The sequence below is a fragment of the Rattus norvegicus genome, chromosome 8 (genome assembly GCF_036323735.1).
Source record: "Rattus norvegicus strain BN/NHsdMcwi chromosome 8, GRCr8, whole genome shotgun sequence".
NCBI classification, from domain to species: Eukaryota; Metazoa; Chordata; class Mammalia; order Rodentia; family Muridae; genus Rattus; species Rattus norvegicus.
This window is the reverse complement of record NC_086026.1, coordinates 18,550,162-18,565,638: the sequence shown is the minus strand read 5'-3', so window position 1 is coordinate 18,565,638 and position 15,477 is coordinate 18,550,162. Positions and strand designations below refer to the sequence as shown.

At 47.3% G+C, this 15,477-nt stretch overlaps 2 protein-coding genes across 3 annotated transcripts in view; both read right to left on the bottom strand.

Moving 5' to 3' along the window:
* The window catches only part of Maml2 (mastermind-like transcriptional coactivator 2), a 317,444-nt gene extending 304,285 nt beyond the window's left edge, over positions 1-13,159 (bottom strand). Inside the window, exon 1 of the mRNA XM_008765997.4 lies at positions 12,659-13,159. Coding sequence (XP_008764219.2) covers positions 12,659-13,159 — 501 coding nt within the window. The remainder of the gene's footprint in view (positions 1-12,658) is intronic.
* Ccdc82 (coiled-coil domain containing 82) overlaps positions 1-15,477 on the bottom strand; it is a 155,716-nt gene that overhangs the window by 99,370 nt on the left and 40,869 nt on the right. The window contains exons 10-11 of one of the 2 annotated variants that reach the window (XR_010053938.1): positions 15,110-15,477; positions 13,958-14,451 (exon numbers count right to left, since the gene is read on the bottom strand). Coding sequence is in view for 1 of the 2 variants with exons in the window: in XM_063265043.1 (XP_063121113.1) it covers positions 15,448-15,477 (30 nt within the window). In the remaining variant the exon portion in view is untranslated. The other variant, XM_063265043.1, reaches the window with a different exon arrangement.

Here is a 15,477-nt window from a genome sequence, read left to right as displayed (position 1 = left end):
TGTCACTCTAGCTATTTCCTAGTTTCTATAAATCAGTATGATTTTGCTTTGAACTGTTTTGTTTTGTATTGTCTTTTGCAGGAATTTTTAAAATACTCGTTGATGCATTTCTTTGTTTCTAATTTTCTCTGAGAATCACTCTCACAGCCACATAGTAAAAACAATTATTCTGAGTGAAGTATGTGTCATGCATGGTGTGTGTGTGTGTGTGTGTGTGTGTGTGTGTGTGTGTGTGTTGCCCATTGTCTGTGCATATGCTGCATGTGTGTTGCATGTGTGCATGTGTGTTATGTGCGTGTTGTGTGTGTAGTGTGTGTGTGTATGTGTGTGGTGTGTGTATGTACTGTGGTGTGCATGTGCAGGCATGATGGGGACTTTGGATGCATTTTCTCAGCAAAGGTAAGGCAGAAGAAATGCAACTTAATACACTTCACTTTAGGCACCGAGAGCGAAAAGTCACATTGCACAGCATAACGCCAAGATATTTTCATCTAAAAAACCCTAACAAAGGAAATTCCACGCCATTTAGAGGCAACTGGGGGAAAAAGTCACTATCTTTGTGACACCAACCTAACAGACAATGAAGCCCTTCAATGAACACTATGACAACCTCGACCAAAGGAGGCTTTGCTTCACGCCAGTTACTTCTTGCTTTGTTAAGAAAATGCACCCAGCTGTTCTGGAGCCTCAGACATAATCCACTGACCCCCAAGATACTGAGAGTCATAGGATGCCGAAGAGCTGGGCTCTAGTTGCTTCTAGAGAGAGGGAGGGCGAGGTGTGTGTCAAGAATTCCTCTCTAACATTAGGGAAAATGTTTCCTTTGTTGGTGTGTTGGAGCATATCTTGCTTTTTTCTTCTTTCCAGTTCTATTAAATCCCTAAACAGAGTCGAGTTTTCAGGGCTTAGGGCTGCCCTGGGGAAATAGGTGATTATGCTCTCTGCTTAGGGCTTTAGTGATAAGGAAAAAAATAGCAATGGGCTGAATCCCATCCCCCAAGCCAATTTCTCTGACTGTCTTTTATAGTCTCCCTTTAAAGAGGAAACATATTTTACAGATGAAGTGGTGACAAGGATAGAATCCCGTCCATCAGTCTGCACTTCTCAATTGTTGTGTGTCTCTGAGGGAGAGACAAACAGATGGAGGGACTGATGTGTGCACTCGAACACCCGTCAGCTCCTGAGAAGGAAGGCCCCACATTTCATTTCATATTCTGCATGACATGCTATCATCTCACGGTGGTACTGGTGGTACTGGTGGTACTCAGCTCCGGGATCCTCAGTACTCTGCAGAAATGCAGTGAGTACAGTTGATAGGTGTGGAGTTGGGAAACCAGGGCTCCAGCAGCAAACAAATTGAACAAAGTACTTCTCCCTGTCTGCCCTGCCTAAGACACCCTGGGCTAAGCACCCTGCACTAAGCTAAGCACCCTGCACTAAGCACTGCTGGGCTCTGCCCTCCTGACATGGAGCTTGACGCTAAGGTTACTTTGGACTCTCTTTACCAACATCTTTTTTTTAAAACAAATAATAACCATCTTTATTAACTCTTTTTTAAATTGTTCCTCAATAAAAACAATTCTGAAGATACTAAAGTCTAAGAAATAAAATGCATCTAGGCAGGGAGTATTCAAAAGTGTATCACTGAAGCAGGCCTCAGTGGTAACCAAAGCCACCTACCAGGTCTTCTTATTGTTTTAATGATAATGACAGTAATAATCATAGCAATAACAATAGAAGTCAATGCCAATGCCGTGAAGAAGGTCTTTAAGTTTCACCGCTAGTTGGCATCCATGCTTTCCAGGCTAGACTGTTACCGCACCATGAATACAGGCAGCATGTAGGGCTAATATGATAGCACTCAGCCTTCCCTTCATTTGTGTACTCATGTATTGTGAAGGTTAAAATAAGGCATGCAGGCAGACTGGGGTAATTTCCTACAGAGAAGCAAGTGGAAATCGAGAAGAATGTTTTTAAAGACGGGATTTGTTTCTTCCCTGTATTCTGTCCCAGCTCACCAAGTCCTCAGTGACCTCCAGGATCGAATGCAATTACATCGGCCGTATATATTTGCTATGCTGTTTGAGTCTCCCAAGGGCAGCATAACAGTAAGAGGGAGTGACATCTTTATGAGGTTAACCCTTTTCTATTTTAAGAGTAGACTACCGAAGGCAGATGTGACCCCTGGAGCGGAACAAGAATGCTGGAAATCTGGGAGTTAGGAGGAATGAGAGGCCATCCTCCAGAAGGAGGGAAAAAACGATGTTCCAAAGAACAGTCAGCTAGGGAAGCCCAGGGGAACCTGTATGCATATGATAGGAAAGCAGGGTGTCAAAGGACAGGTGAGGTAAGCATACCTGTGCCATGAGCCTTGCACTGTGCTGACCACCTGCTCAGTTTCCTGGTTTCAAGTGTTATCTAATTTAACTCACAACCTTTTGAGGGGTGTAATATTATCTTAAAGTAATGTGTCCTCAAAAGCATGGATAAATCCAGCAGCCATTGCCCTATACTGGTTTCCAGCCCTGATTCAGTCAACCTTCCTGACATTATAAGGCACCCCAAACTTAGTGTCTCAGTGCAGCCAAGCAGAATTTCTCATGTTTTTTCTAGCAGGTCTGGTTTTTCTAGCAGGTCGTGCTGAGGGAATGCTGGGAGGACGGGGGTTTGGTCACTCAAGGACAGTGGTGCTCTTGCAAAAGAGGCACTTTGCCTTCTCTGCATGTGGATATGCAGTCTCCTGCCTAGGCCCAACTTCTTGGGTCTCTGTTCCAAGAGGACTTCAAGGACAGCCTCAGACATGGCAGATGTCATTCTTGTCACTTAGAATTGGTTAAAGCAAGTCACGAGGTCACATAGTTAGACGGAGGAAACAGCAACCATTCTTTTTACAAATGGGAAAGAACCACTGGAAAGACCTACGCGAGACCGAGGGTATTGTATGATCACTTAACACCCACCCTAAAGAAAGGTTTCCAGTCCCATGCTGCTGCTGCCAACAGAATTTCAATGTTTATGACAAGTTTTACTGCTACCTTTTTCATGGTTTATAAAGTTATCTTGATAAACAACACTTCATGTAGCCTTAAACGGATGCGAAAAGCCCTGTGTTTTCCTCTATCTCTAATGTTGTTGTTAGTGTTTTGTGTTTTAATGGGCTTTAATTTCTTCATCTAGAGTTCGGTCTGTTTCCTCTGCAGGCTCATACAGGTCTATAAATTGTAGCCTAGCGGCCTATTTTTAGAGCTACATGAACTAGCTCTCTGGGGGGACAGGCAGGGTGGAGATGGGATAAAACAGGGAAGAACAGAGCTTCTGCTAGTAGCGCACTCCCTTGCATGTTGTGAGAGCAGGATTTAGGGGAGAGACATAAGGAAACCCCTTCCATGTGGGCACGTAATCCCGCATCATCTGGCTGCCTCTCTAGCCATTTCCATTTATTATATGTTAAGCAGCATACGACAGCCTTATACCAGGGATTACAGCCTGAGTCTTTGCTCTGAGGGCTTCTGGATCCAGTTAGACAAAACAACTCCCCGTATCACACTCTCACATGAACTGAGAAGACAGCAAGTGAAAAGGCTCCCCAGCCAGTGTGTTCCTGCGGGAAATGCTTGGCTGGGGCTCTCTCAGAAAGATATTGTTGCCTGGCCTATGGAAGATCAGGTTCCCAAGGAGAAAACCAATGTTTAATTTAGCACAAAGACAGCTCAGACTTTCTCTCTGGGGGACTGAGCTTGCAAACAGATCCGCGTGCACAGGCTCTAACCCAGCAGAGGAAGCACTCTTTGCTGCAATGCTTGGGACTTGGACCCAAACTTTGACTCAAGTGTAGCTTCTGTTGCTGTGAGGAGGGCTGCCGCTCTTTCCTGTTTGTGCTCGTGTCTATATGCTGGGCTTTCTCCATGCTGCTGTGAGACTAGAATGGGATAATAGTAGCAGACATGTTTGGCTGTGTCTAAATTACACGGTGTTGTGCGGCAATCAGACATGCCAAGCGTAGCTGGTTTAGCTCTTAGGTAAACCATGGCTATAACCAAAAATTGGACTGGTCATTAGCTTATCCTAAGAATGCTTTAACTTTTATAGTTTAGATTCTAGAGATCCCCTGAATGAGCAAGCTTAGGTATACTAAGTCCAGCCATCACCATCCCAAAGGCCCAGCACAGCTTACCCTGATCTGCTTACACTCTACTTCTTGGTATCCTACTTGGTTGTCGTGACTTTAACTATTTCGGATTGCTCTGCGTGTCCTGAGATCTGCTAGCACACTTCTGCTTTAACTTCATGTGACTAAGAAGGAACCTATGTTCGTGAGGGGCTCATGAAGACGTGCAGGCTACATATGCCATCTACTTTGCTTTTGGGGATAAAGTTTCTCACTGGAACTCACCATGTGAGCTAGAGATCTGGCCAGTGAGTTTTTGGGATTCTCCTCTCCAGCAGGAGAACCGCAGTGCGGCTGCTGGGGTACAGAACTCAGGTCTTCATGCTTGTGCAGTGAGAATTTTACCAACTGAGCCATCTCGTTAGCCTCAACTTTTTTTTCTTAAGCCAGGTAATGAGCTTTCTGCTCAAATCCATTAGGAGTACCTGAAAAAGTATTGAAGAACAAGGGATTCACTGTGTTGGGCTTTCCATGGGAGAGACCTGTTAGTGTGTAGGGTAAGAGCCACTAATGGAACTCAGCCTTGTTTCTGGCAGAAGGGAAAGTTAAAAACCACAATGATAACGATTCCATGTCCCACAGAGACCTGTCAGGATGACTCAGGAAACAAGAACAACACTAAAAATAAGAATAAAACAAAACAAACCCATCTGAGTTTGATGTTGCATTCTGTAAGCATAGTTATCTTACAGAAAAGTAACTGGGGTCCCAGCTTACATAATAACAGGATCAGACAATCAGGACACATGGCGTTGACCACATTCTTCTGCCTTAGAAGCAGGAAACCATCCTTGCATGTATATCATCCACCAAAGAGCCGGGGCGTTCTTTCCTTTGTCATCGTTTCTGCATCAGCCCCCGACCCCCCGACCCCCACGCCCCACCCCCCACCCCTCGCTCAGGCTAAGAGCTGCCAGAACTAAACTTGCTTTGACATTTTGGCAACAACTTTTTTTTTTAATGTTCCTTACAGAAAGGCACAGGTTAGGAGGCACTGAGCAAAGAGAATGTTCAAATGTTCAAAACCAGGAGCTGCATCAGGACAGAGAAGTGTGAATGTGAACTGCTCAAGGTTGGGTTGAGGGCCGGTTCATGCTGCCTGTTTACTTGCATACAGAGGTAACGAATTTCTTGACAAGAATCTGCTTGCGGAAGCACAAATTCTCCTCAGCAAAGGCCTTCGAACCATCTTTTTTTTTTTTTTTAACTCTGGGACAGGATTTTTAGAACTATTTGCTAATTCGAATTAAAAATTTAGTGAAATTGTTAAGTTTAGGCTAGTCCCTTCAAAGGACTCGAAATCTTGGTAGGCAATTGAAATAACTCATTTGCTCACTAAATATGCCCTCTTCCGGCATAATGGAGACTCAGAATGTACGCTAGAAGCACACAGCCAAGAAGGTAACTCCAGTCAAGTTTGGAACTGAGACCAATGCACTGTTCAGTCTTTCTCTCAACGACTCAAGAGGATGCTAACTACATCCAACCAACAAAGAAATGGAGCCAAGACGATGATGCCAACTGAAGCAGAGAGGGGAACAGTGACACAGGACCCTGCGCTAACCTCAGCAAACACTGAACGTCTCTCGCACTCCCGGATGTGGAAGCTTCCGTGAGCTTCTTCACGCATGTCTTTCCTCAGACGAGTACTAACAGTCACATTCTACTGCGGCTCTCCTTGGTGCTGCACATTTGACTCATTTAATAAAGACCTGGTGTTTAGTTAGTTCTGTTATCATTATTTCTAAGGATATGGAGGCAGGAGATTTTAACCGAGTTAACCAGGAAGACACAACATGGTTGAGTTAAACCTGGGCCATCTTACCCTAGATCCCAAGTTCATCTTAACTGCTCTGTTAACTTCCCTCCTTCAGTCATCCAACCTTAACATTTGATTTTCAACCCCATTCACACACCTTTAACAAGTTCTAAGGGGAAAACTATCTATAATTGCTTGTTTCTGTAGACCTAGCATTGTGCATGCCACAGAATAGTGAGTTTCCTTAAACTCCAGAAAACACCCAGTTCCACATTCTGATGTATGATTTCTAAGCCTCTGCTCAAATCATGAAGAAGCAAGAACTATCGTGTGTGTGTGTGTGTGTGTGTGTGTGCGCGCGCGCGCGTGTTCACAAGTGCATTCATGCTGAGACTGGCTCATTGTCATCTCTGCTCCCTCAGTGGTTTGACTGACTATGCTGGCCTCTGGCTTTCCTCAGCTCTCATACAGCATTATGTAAACTTTCTCTTCAGGCTGCTGTTGTCTCACATCTGTCCCTTACTGTCAGCCAGAATGGTCAGAGACGATAGAGACAGACCTCTTACTGGAAGTAGCCCACGGAGCCCAGCCTTGCTGTGAATCAGAGAGGGGGGGTTACTGGCTTGCCTCGGTTGTTCCTTCTCTATACCCTGTAAAAGAGGGCTGAATGGAGGACAGTGTTGAACTCTAAGGTATCAACAAAGACCCATCTGTATTGAACTCTAAGCCACCTATCTGTATTGAAATCAAGTACATTGCAACTGTTATCCCTAATCCTGTCTTGTAAAATTTTTTGAATGCTTCTTTTAATCAACAAGATCTTTTCAAACCAGGGTACACAACAATTCAGCTCCTGGAGGAATCTACCTGCTTATGAGGAGAGCACAGCTCACTGACAGGACAGACCTTGCATGCAGCTAGAGGCCCGGGGAAGTCTGGAGAGGGGTGGGGCTTGAGCTCTAGTTCTTTCAGTTTCTCTTCGCATCTAGCCAGCGAGCTTTGAAAAGGCTCTGCTCTGAAGGCCGTGTGTGCCGTGCATGTAACTCACGATGGATGGAGAAGTGTGTAAACAGCAAAGCATTAAGCAGCCTTGGGGACTTGAGGCTCGTAGAACAGAGCACTTAGGCTGTGTGCCCTGAGAAGAGGCTGCTGAAGGGAAAGGCAATGCTTGCCTTCAAGCACATGAAGGATTAGTGTTGCTTCATAGCTCTGGCCTCCTCTGCTCCTGCCTGGCTCCATATTTGACCAGGCTCTCATGACACTGCTGGCATTTTCAGTGTGTTCCTGAACCCCACATTTCCCTGCACTGCTTACTCAACCACACACTTCCCTGCTCTAGCTCCTAAATATTTAACTTTTATGGCTGCCCACATGCCTGCAGTCCACACCTCATCTCATGCTTAGTGTCTGTGTCCCTCACAGGCCCCGAGGCTAGTCATATTCTTTGTAAGATTTTCCCTGGCCTAGATTTGAAACTCTTTCTCACCCAGTTTTCATGTTTCGTTTACTTTCTGTGTTCAGCACCATGTTATTTTGGTTAATAATACTAGCTATACTAGCCTGGAACTGTTATTGTTGTTGGACCTATGAGACAGAGTTGCACATTGTACCTCAGGCTATCCTGGAACTGTTTAATGTAGCTCAGGCTATCCTGGAACTGTTTAATGTAGCCCAGGCTAGCCTGGAAACTGTTTAATGTAGCCCAGGCTAGCCTGGAACTGTTTAATGTAGCTCAGGCTGGCTTCACACTCCTGGTAACCCTCCACTGCCTTGGCCTCTGTTTGCTGGAATTTCAGGCATGAGCCATCATGCCTATCTTAGTGTTAGGGTCCTCGTCTCTAATCCAGGACAAATGCCACCCATTTAACCTGGTGTGCTGGGGGTGCTGTGAAGCATGTAGAGGGAGCTCCCTGGGTTCTTTGGGTCTGTTTCCCTCAGTTTTAGGCCATTGGGAAAGCTAGGAAGTTCTGTTGTCCCATCACCAGGCAGGCAGAGATCCTCCACTGGACTGAGGGCAGTTGTGTCCTCAGCATGCCAGGGGAGATCCTCCTTTGGAGCGAAGGCAGCAAGGCTGTGTCCTTAGCCACATTCCTTTATTCTCCCACAGAGCTTGCTGGAGTGTGAAGGGAATTAGCATGAAAATGAAGGAGGAGGCATTTAGAGTTGTTTTCATTAAACATGGATGGCCTTGTCTGTGAATGCTGAACACACGCAAGGGGCTGGGACGAAGGAGGCAGTGGGGGAGAATCCACTCAGAAAGTCTGGGTCTGTGTGCACAGAAAAACGGGGTGGTTGTTTTTTAAGTTTTAGAATTACTGCCAGTTGTTCTTTTTTTTTTTTAAATGAAATAAAAATGCTAAGAGTCAAAATGAACGATAAAATTTAGAAAACACTTAGCCATGCTCACAACCCTAGTGATATTTAATTGCTGTGTCTAAGAATGTTTGAGAATTGCCCCTCCCCCAACCTTAACAACTTAGCGCTTAAACTTGTTTAGAGGTAGAGAGAAGCCAGTCAGAGAAAAACCTTGATGAGTGTTTTGAGCATGAATTGGTGAGTAGTACTTAGTAATCGAAGTGTTTCCTAGAAAGCACCGACTGCTGTAGGAAACGCAGAGTACCGGGGTATGCATGACGTCACTCTGACGTTAGCGCATGCTTTCTGACAGTATTTGAAAGAACACGTGTCCCGGGCTCTCTCTCCACTGCGGCCTTATTTTACTTGTGTGAGGTGGAGAGGCCCTAAAACTCTGCCATTATTGCTTCGTCCTAGAGCAGCGAAACAAAATGGGTCTGTTCTGAAGGAAAGGGTGGCTGCATAAATAAATAATATAAACAGTCTCCTCCCAGCGAGACTTTTCACGTAGACCCCTAGCCCCAGACTTCCAGATGTGCCCTTCTCTCCCTGTGCAGCCCTGAAACCCTGAGTTGGTCCACTGGATGCTTCCAAGACACCTGGGGACTTGGGCAATTATTTAACTGGTTTGACTTTCTTAAACTAAGAACTGGCATTTAAGAATGCTGTTGGCAAAATATTTAACTTTTCTATCCCAATTGTGTAAACAACTTCTCTAATAATCCTTAGACACTCTGGGGGGACATACCTTGCCAAAGCTTGTCGGGTCCATGCAGAGATATAAAGGGTACATTTGAAAGACACCTCAGTTGTCACAGCAAGGCCCACTTTGAGTAGTGTTCCCTGAGTCTTCAGAGATATGTAAATACACAGCTATTTTGGCTTTCTCCTGACAGCCCTGGTTTCACAAGGCCGGTCCCTCTGTTTAGAATAAAAGGGATTTTACCACTTAAAATAGACAAGGGAAAGCCGAGAAGATCCTGTGAATCACGGAGAAGCTGCAGTCATCCCCAGTGCTCAGCAGCAGCATTGCTGGGAATGCTTCTGGCTTGTTTTACTTTTTCCCCCAGTGCCTATCCCTAAAGCACTCATTGATCCATGTGCTTTCCGGCACGAGCTGATCTCTGTGTGGCAGATGACTACCCAGTGCCTTCCTCTGTCATCTAGCAGGTTAGTGACCAGGCACCAAAGCAAGGGATGAGCTCCTGCTCTGGTCCTTTCCCCCATAGCACATTAGAGAAAAGATAACGGCTGAAGCAGAAGGTGGCTTGAGACCACTCATCTGCCCAGCCTAGCGACAGGAGTCCATGCCACGGAAAAAGAGTGTGTCTCAGGCAAGAGGGAAAGATTAATAATTATCATGGATATGCTAACCTAACAGCTCCATAAACCAGTGGTTATTGAGTTTCACGGATCATTTGAAGACTCAGACAAACTTCAACAGAACGTAGTTTAGTGGTAAAGCCATCTCTGAGTAGCTAGAAAGGTGTCAGAGCCCCACAGTCCCAGCCCTCTGTGAGGCCCTGTGTTTGCAGTCTCTACAGAAATGGGGCTTCCCCTCAACTGGAGCTAAATGAAGAAACTGGCTGAGCAAGGGTAGCAGAATTAGGCTCTCAAGTGGACAGAATTAGAACTGACTTAGAGGTTCTTCTTGCATTGTTCTTCACACTCAGGCTATTAAAGAGTCCGGACAGTATATCCTCTTTGCATAGAACACCCCTCAGAAACAAGCTTATCCCTCTGAGCAGAAGCTGTCCTGTCACCTTTCTTTGGGAAGCAGTACTGACGATGCCCAAGGCACTGCCGCACAGCGCGTGCTGGTTACAGAACTTCACCAGGGTACACCACGTGTATTTTAACTTAAGTGATCAATACTTTCCCCTTCTCCAAAGGGCGTTTGCAGGCACTTATAGCATACACATTAGCCAGCAAAGTGTTACACTCAACACAGCCAGACCACATAAATCTGCCTATGCAATAACATTAAGAATTCTGACACGCAATCTCGGCGGAGGTCCTCTGAGATTATTAACATCGCTCTCAACACGAGAGGTGTCTGAGCAAAGTGAGAGTCTCTGGACGAGACGCTTGAATGTCTGGTCCTTCTCCCCTCTAGACAGCAGCAGCAGTAGCTTTAGGCAGAACTTGCCTCTCAGAGCAGAGTAGCATGGGAAGAAACAGAGCCTCACATGGAAAAGTTTAAGTACAGAGGGCGACCCAGTAACTACAAAAGGGTGTCAGTGCAACCCTTGGGATACCACACAGGCTAATCTAGGGGTGAGCATGAGAACGGAGACGTCACCTCCTCACCTAACGTACACTAACCCCCGCCACCCCTGGCTTCATGCCTACACTCAGGGAGGGTATTCCAGCTAGAGGCTATCTCAGACTTGGTTGGTCGGAGGGAGAGAGAAAAGTGAGTCCCTGGGAAAGGGTGGCACAGCAAACACCTTCAGCTTTTGCAACTGCAAACTGTTTAGTGGAGAAAGGCCAGACACCATGCCTTTGTTCTCTGACACCTCAGGCAAGGCTACGAACATACGTAAAGTTACAAGAACCACTGAAGCTGGTTTCATTTTGCATCCTGTAACACTCCAGTGAAAGAGAACTTTATCAACTTTCCTCCCAATGGGACAGAAGCAAAAACCAAGGAGGGCCTTGGGGGAAATGAGGAGGCTGGGAGGGAGAGCCGCAGGAAAAGTCCACCCTGTGGGCTCCTCTAGGCTTGGCACCCAGGGCAGATCAGGCTTCCCCTCTGGGGTTGGCCAGGGTGCCTGGCTCTCGGAATCATCCCCAGAAGCACTCACCAGGAGACTCTGAAGCACACAAAGCCACATTATTGGGAGACTTGCAGACAGATTATAAATTTACTGGGGACAATCAAGGCATTTAGTTACTTTTGGCTGCAGATGCTGGTGACACGCACATGCACACAAACCTCATTCTTCCCCCTCTTTCTTCTCCCCAGCACCCCTCTTTCAGAAGACAAACTTCCCCTTAGCTGGGAATTCCAGGGAGAAGTGAGGATGGAGCAGGTGGGCAAGAGAGGAATACAGGCCTAGAAACGAATACAAACTGAATAGTTTCATTCAAGGATAAAGCCCAGGCCAGTTTAATTATAGACAGCAGTTTCATCTGGATCTGGGGGACCCAGAGTCACAGTTCTAGGTGGCCCAAGGAAAAACGTTTGCCTTCTGGGGAGGAAGAACAGAAAGCTCTGGGAACTATGGGAATCACCACAGACGAAGGACATGGGGAGAGCAGCCAGGAAGAAGCAGTGGGCCGGCTGGAACAGGCCCTCTCCTCCTCAGGAGCTTCTTAGTGCCATCCCTCCTTGGGGCTTTCTGGATGTTTTGGGGCTTCCATGCCCATGATCTGTCGGGTGTCTCTCATCAGGCTTGGCTTAGGCTGACTGCAGTTGTCCCGGGAGCAGTCACAGAACCTCTTAGCTTAGCGGGAGAAGCCTGTGGGCTTGGCTTCCTACTTCTGCTGAAAGGCTCATGGCAGAGCAGTGTGTGGGAAGCCTGAACACTACAAGCAGGGGGTCACCTGACCAAGACTGATGACTCAAAGCTCTTTGCTCTGTGTGGCGTGTGTGCTTGGGGGTGGGGGTTGTTGTCTGAGCCTCTGAGGAAGCACTTCCAGTCAGAAAATTACTCAGGCTTTAGGGTTTGGTGTGCTGTTACCAGTAGGGACTAAAGACAAGGTGCTTCCTAGAACTACGGTAAACAGTCGTCAGTCTCTTCCACAAGTGCTGGGACATCCCAGCCTTAATTGGAGGGTCCAGAATAAAGACTGAATTGGGGCCTGTGGTGGGAGCCTATGAGAATCCTGGTAGTCCTCTTCCCAAGCTTTCCTGCAGTATCTGTCTGTGAGGTATTTTCCTCATGTTTTTGTTTAAAACTGTGGGAACACCTATGTAATAGTCAATCACAGACACCCCTTAACTCCAGGGAAAGGTCACAGAAGGGGAAGGGGCATGGAGCAAGATGAACAGGTCATCTGAACTAAGTTCCTGTCAAGTAAAGAATGTCTTCCTGGGCCTAATCAGAGCCAGTATGTAAAGCAGCAGGGTTCTCAAGGGTTTCCCAGCTGTAAGGTCTTCTTTCACAAACTAGACTGTGAGCCTCTGGAGAACCCAGGCTCTTACCTCTCGAGGAACACCCTTTGGGTGTAGGACAATGACAATGAGCAAGCCCTGGTGGCTTTGACAGTGAGAGCTTACAACCACATTCGCATACCCAGCGGCTTTTGAGCGACTGCTATCTTGGCCTTCTTCATGGCCATCCAGTCCATACGAGGCCAAGACAGCCACCACCTTCGCAAAAGGCCACATGACTACAGCCAGAATCATAGGAGAAAACCAGGTGCCTTACCGCAAGCAGGGCTGAGTTCCGCTGGTCCCCCGGGGTCGAAGCTGGCGGCTGCTGCTCTCGGTTTATCCCACCGTTATCATTACTGGTCAGCCGGTGCTGCTGATGGTGATGGTGATAGTCTGGTGGAGGTGGTGGGGCTGTGCTTGCTGCCTGGGAGGCCACAGGAGGGGCGGTAGGGGGCGGTGGAGGGGCTGTGGTGGTGGCAGTCGTGGCTGTAGCCTTAGCATGTTTGCTAGCCTTCCTTGCCCCCTGGCCATGCTGGACCAGGCTAAGAAGCTGCATGGTGCTTTCCCTTTCTCGGTCTGAGCTCTCAGCCCTACCACGTTCATAGCGTCCTTCACAGCTCAGGTGGTGCTGTCGGCAGACAGCAATGCGAGCCCGCAGGCGTTCCACAATGGCACTGTGCACTCTCGGGGTGACTGAACCCCCTCCAAGGAGCCCCGCCCCAGAAGCCCCCCCCAACCCTCCTGCGGGGGCCTGCGGGGGCGCTGTGTCCCCCATCTTGTTGGACACAATGATTACTGCCTCTGGTGTGGTGAGGTGCAAGAGGCTGGTGTTGGCTATTGCGGGCAAAGCGGGTTTCAGTGTTCAGGGCCACATGAATAGAGGTCTTCTGAGGGTGGGGAGAGAGTGGAGAAGGTGTGGGGGAGGGGTCTTCAGAGAGTGGGGAGGCAGTGGAGAAGGTGTGGGGGAGGGGAGCGAGTAACAACAGGGTGGGGAGAAAGATTAGAAACCAATTGGAGAGAGGAAGTTGGAAACAAACCCTGATCAACTTACTCTAATTGCATTTGACAGCTCAGGAGAAGTTGGACAGAGTTGGTAGATTTTTTTTTCTCCCCTACCAGGCTGACAAGAGCCTCTAGGTACTTAGTAAACACAAAGTCTGGGGGACCGTTCAAGAATTCAGGGATTGTCAAGGAAGAAGCAGAAGCACATAGCAAAAGGAATCAGAAGAGTCATTAATAGAGATCCGGGCTCCCCCTCACCTCGCTTTTTCGGGAAATTATTTATAGGGGTGTTTCTGCAGAGAAACACATTTCTCCCGGGGGCTATGAACCGGCAGCCTTCACTTTTACTCAGGTTAAAAAATAAACAACAGGACTGTTTCCCAAGGCTTCTGAAGTCATGTTCAAACTGTGCGAAATCCAGGAAGACTATGTTGGTTTCTCCGTCCCTTTCTCTCCCTCCGGTGTTGGTGCTTTCTCCTTCTTGGGGGTAGAGTAGGATGCAGTCTTCTCCCCAAAGAAGACAGCTTTTCAGTCTTAACAACGTCTGTAATTGGACTTCAGAACCATGCTCTTTTCTTCAAGCTAATCCAATCACCGGCAAAAATCCCGATCCCCTCTTAGGTTTCTTAGTCTTAAATGAAAGCAGGCTCAAGTGGCTGGCTACCGAGAGAGCTCCTTCAACACATTTCCCCCTTTCCCACTTAATTTTAATTCCTCACCCCCCACTTCTATTCTAACACAGTATCAAGAGAGACAAAGTCTTCCGAGAGTAATTTACAAACGATGGTCAAACTTACAAACTTCCAGCAAATTGCACCGAGTCATGTCCAGCCACTTTTCTGTCCACTTTTGTACATTCCACGCCGGGCCAGTGCCTCAGAGGGTCTGGACTCCCAAAGGCAATGTGGCTCTATCTCTTGTAATGCTTCGCGTTATAGATTGGGGGGGGGGGAGAAGAAAAAAAGTCGCTTGTATTTTCCTTTCTCTTTCAGGTCCCTTCCGAGCGCTTTCCTGACACCGACTCCCGCTCCTCGGACTCACGGCGAAACACAGGCTTTCATTGTGCTGCGATACGAGAGGGAGAGAAAGAGAGAGAGAGAGAGTGAGTGAGACAGAGGGAGAGAGGGAGCCAGCAGGCTGCAGATGGGGGAGGAGGGCGGGAGCTCCGGCTCCCTGGTGGAAGGCTGGTGCCGCTGCTCCAGTGAGTAATCGCAGCCAGGCGCCGGGGAACGGAGTGCAGAGGCCTCCCAGTGGCTGAAGAGGCAAACCCTCCGGAACAGCATCTCTCTAGGCTGGCTCTGGCCTCAGCCTCAGCCTGGGTGCTGGGGTGGGGGGAAGATTGGGGAAATTCCCCAGTCTCCTCGTAAGTGTTCGAGCAGCTCTCAATGCTGAAGAAACTCCCAGTCAGGGACTGTATTTTTCCCCTTCCAGGCTCGCAGTCCGCCCTCCTGAGGATATGATTTTCGCTTTTCAATAAGCTGTAAACGACACCACTGAGCACCCCAACAAGAGCTGGGTGAGCCTAGAGTAAAAGCTCATTAGCACGGTGAGGAAGTTGGTCAGTGATTGCTGTGAGGTGCAGAGAGGGAAGTCCACCGCTGGCTGTCTCCTAAAGGGACCCATTGGTGGAGGCCAGAGAGTTTGGGCAACAGGCTGGGTGGTGATGGAGCAAATAAATCATCGGGGATAAATAAACGTTTTATAAGACTGATATTGTCATTACCTCGAGGAAGGAAAAAAATTTCTTTTCCTTTGAAAAGTCAACAAATACAAGGTGTATTGTCCGTGGCAGTTTGGTTGTCAAACTAATGTGCCACGTGATTTCAAGAACATTCATAACAACCAAAACAAAAAAAATAGCTTTTGATTTCTTATCTTCATATCTTCATATGATGTAGCTTGTAAAATACTCAAGCAGACTGGACAAATCTGTGTGTTTATCAATTACGGAGAATAAACTAAGATGTGCACAGTATTAGAAGTCAGGACCAACAAAAACTCGAGTTGTTTGGATCTGAGGTCTCCAGACACAAAGCTTCATTCACTTGAGCGACTAGAATTTCAGCAGGACGATCCTGCTTCAAACGTGAG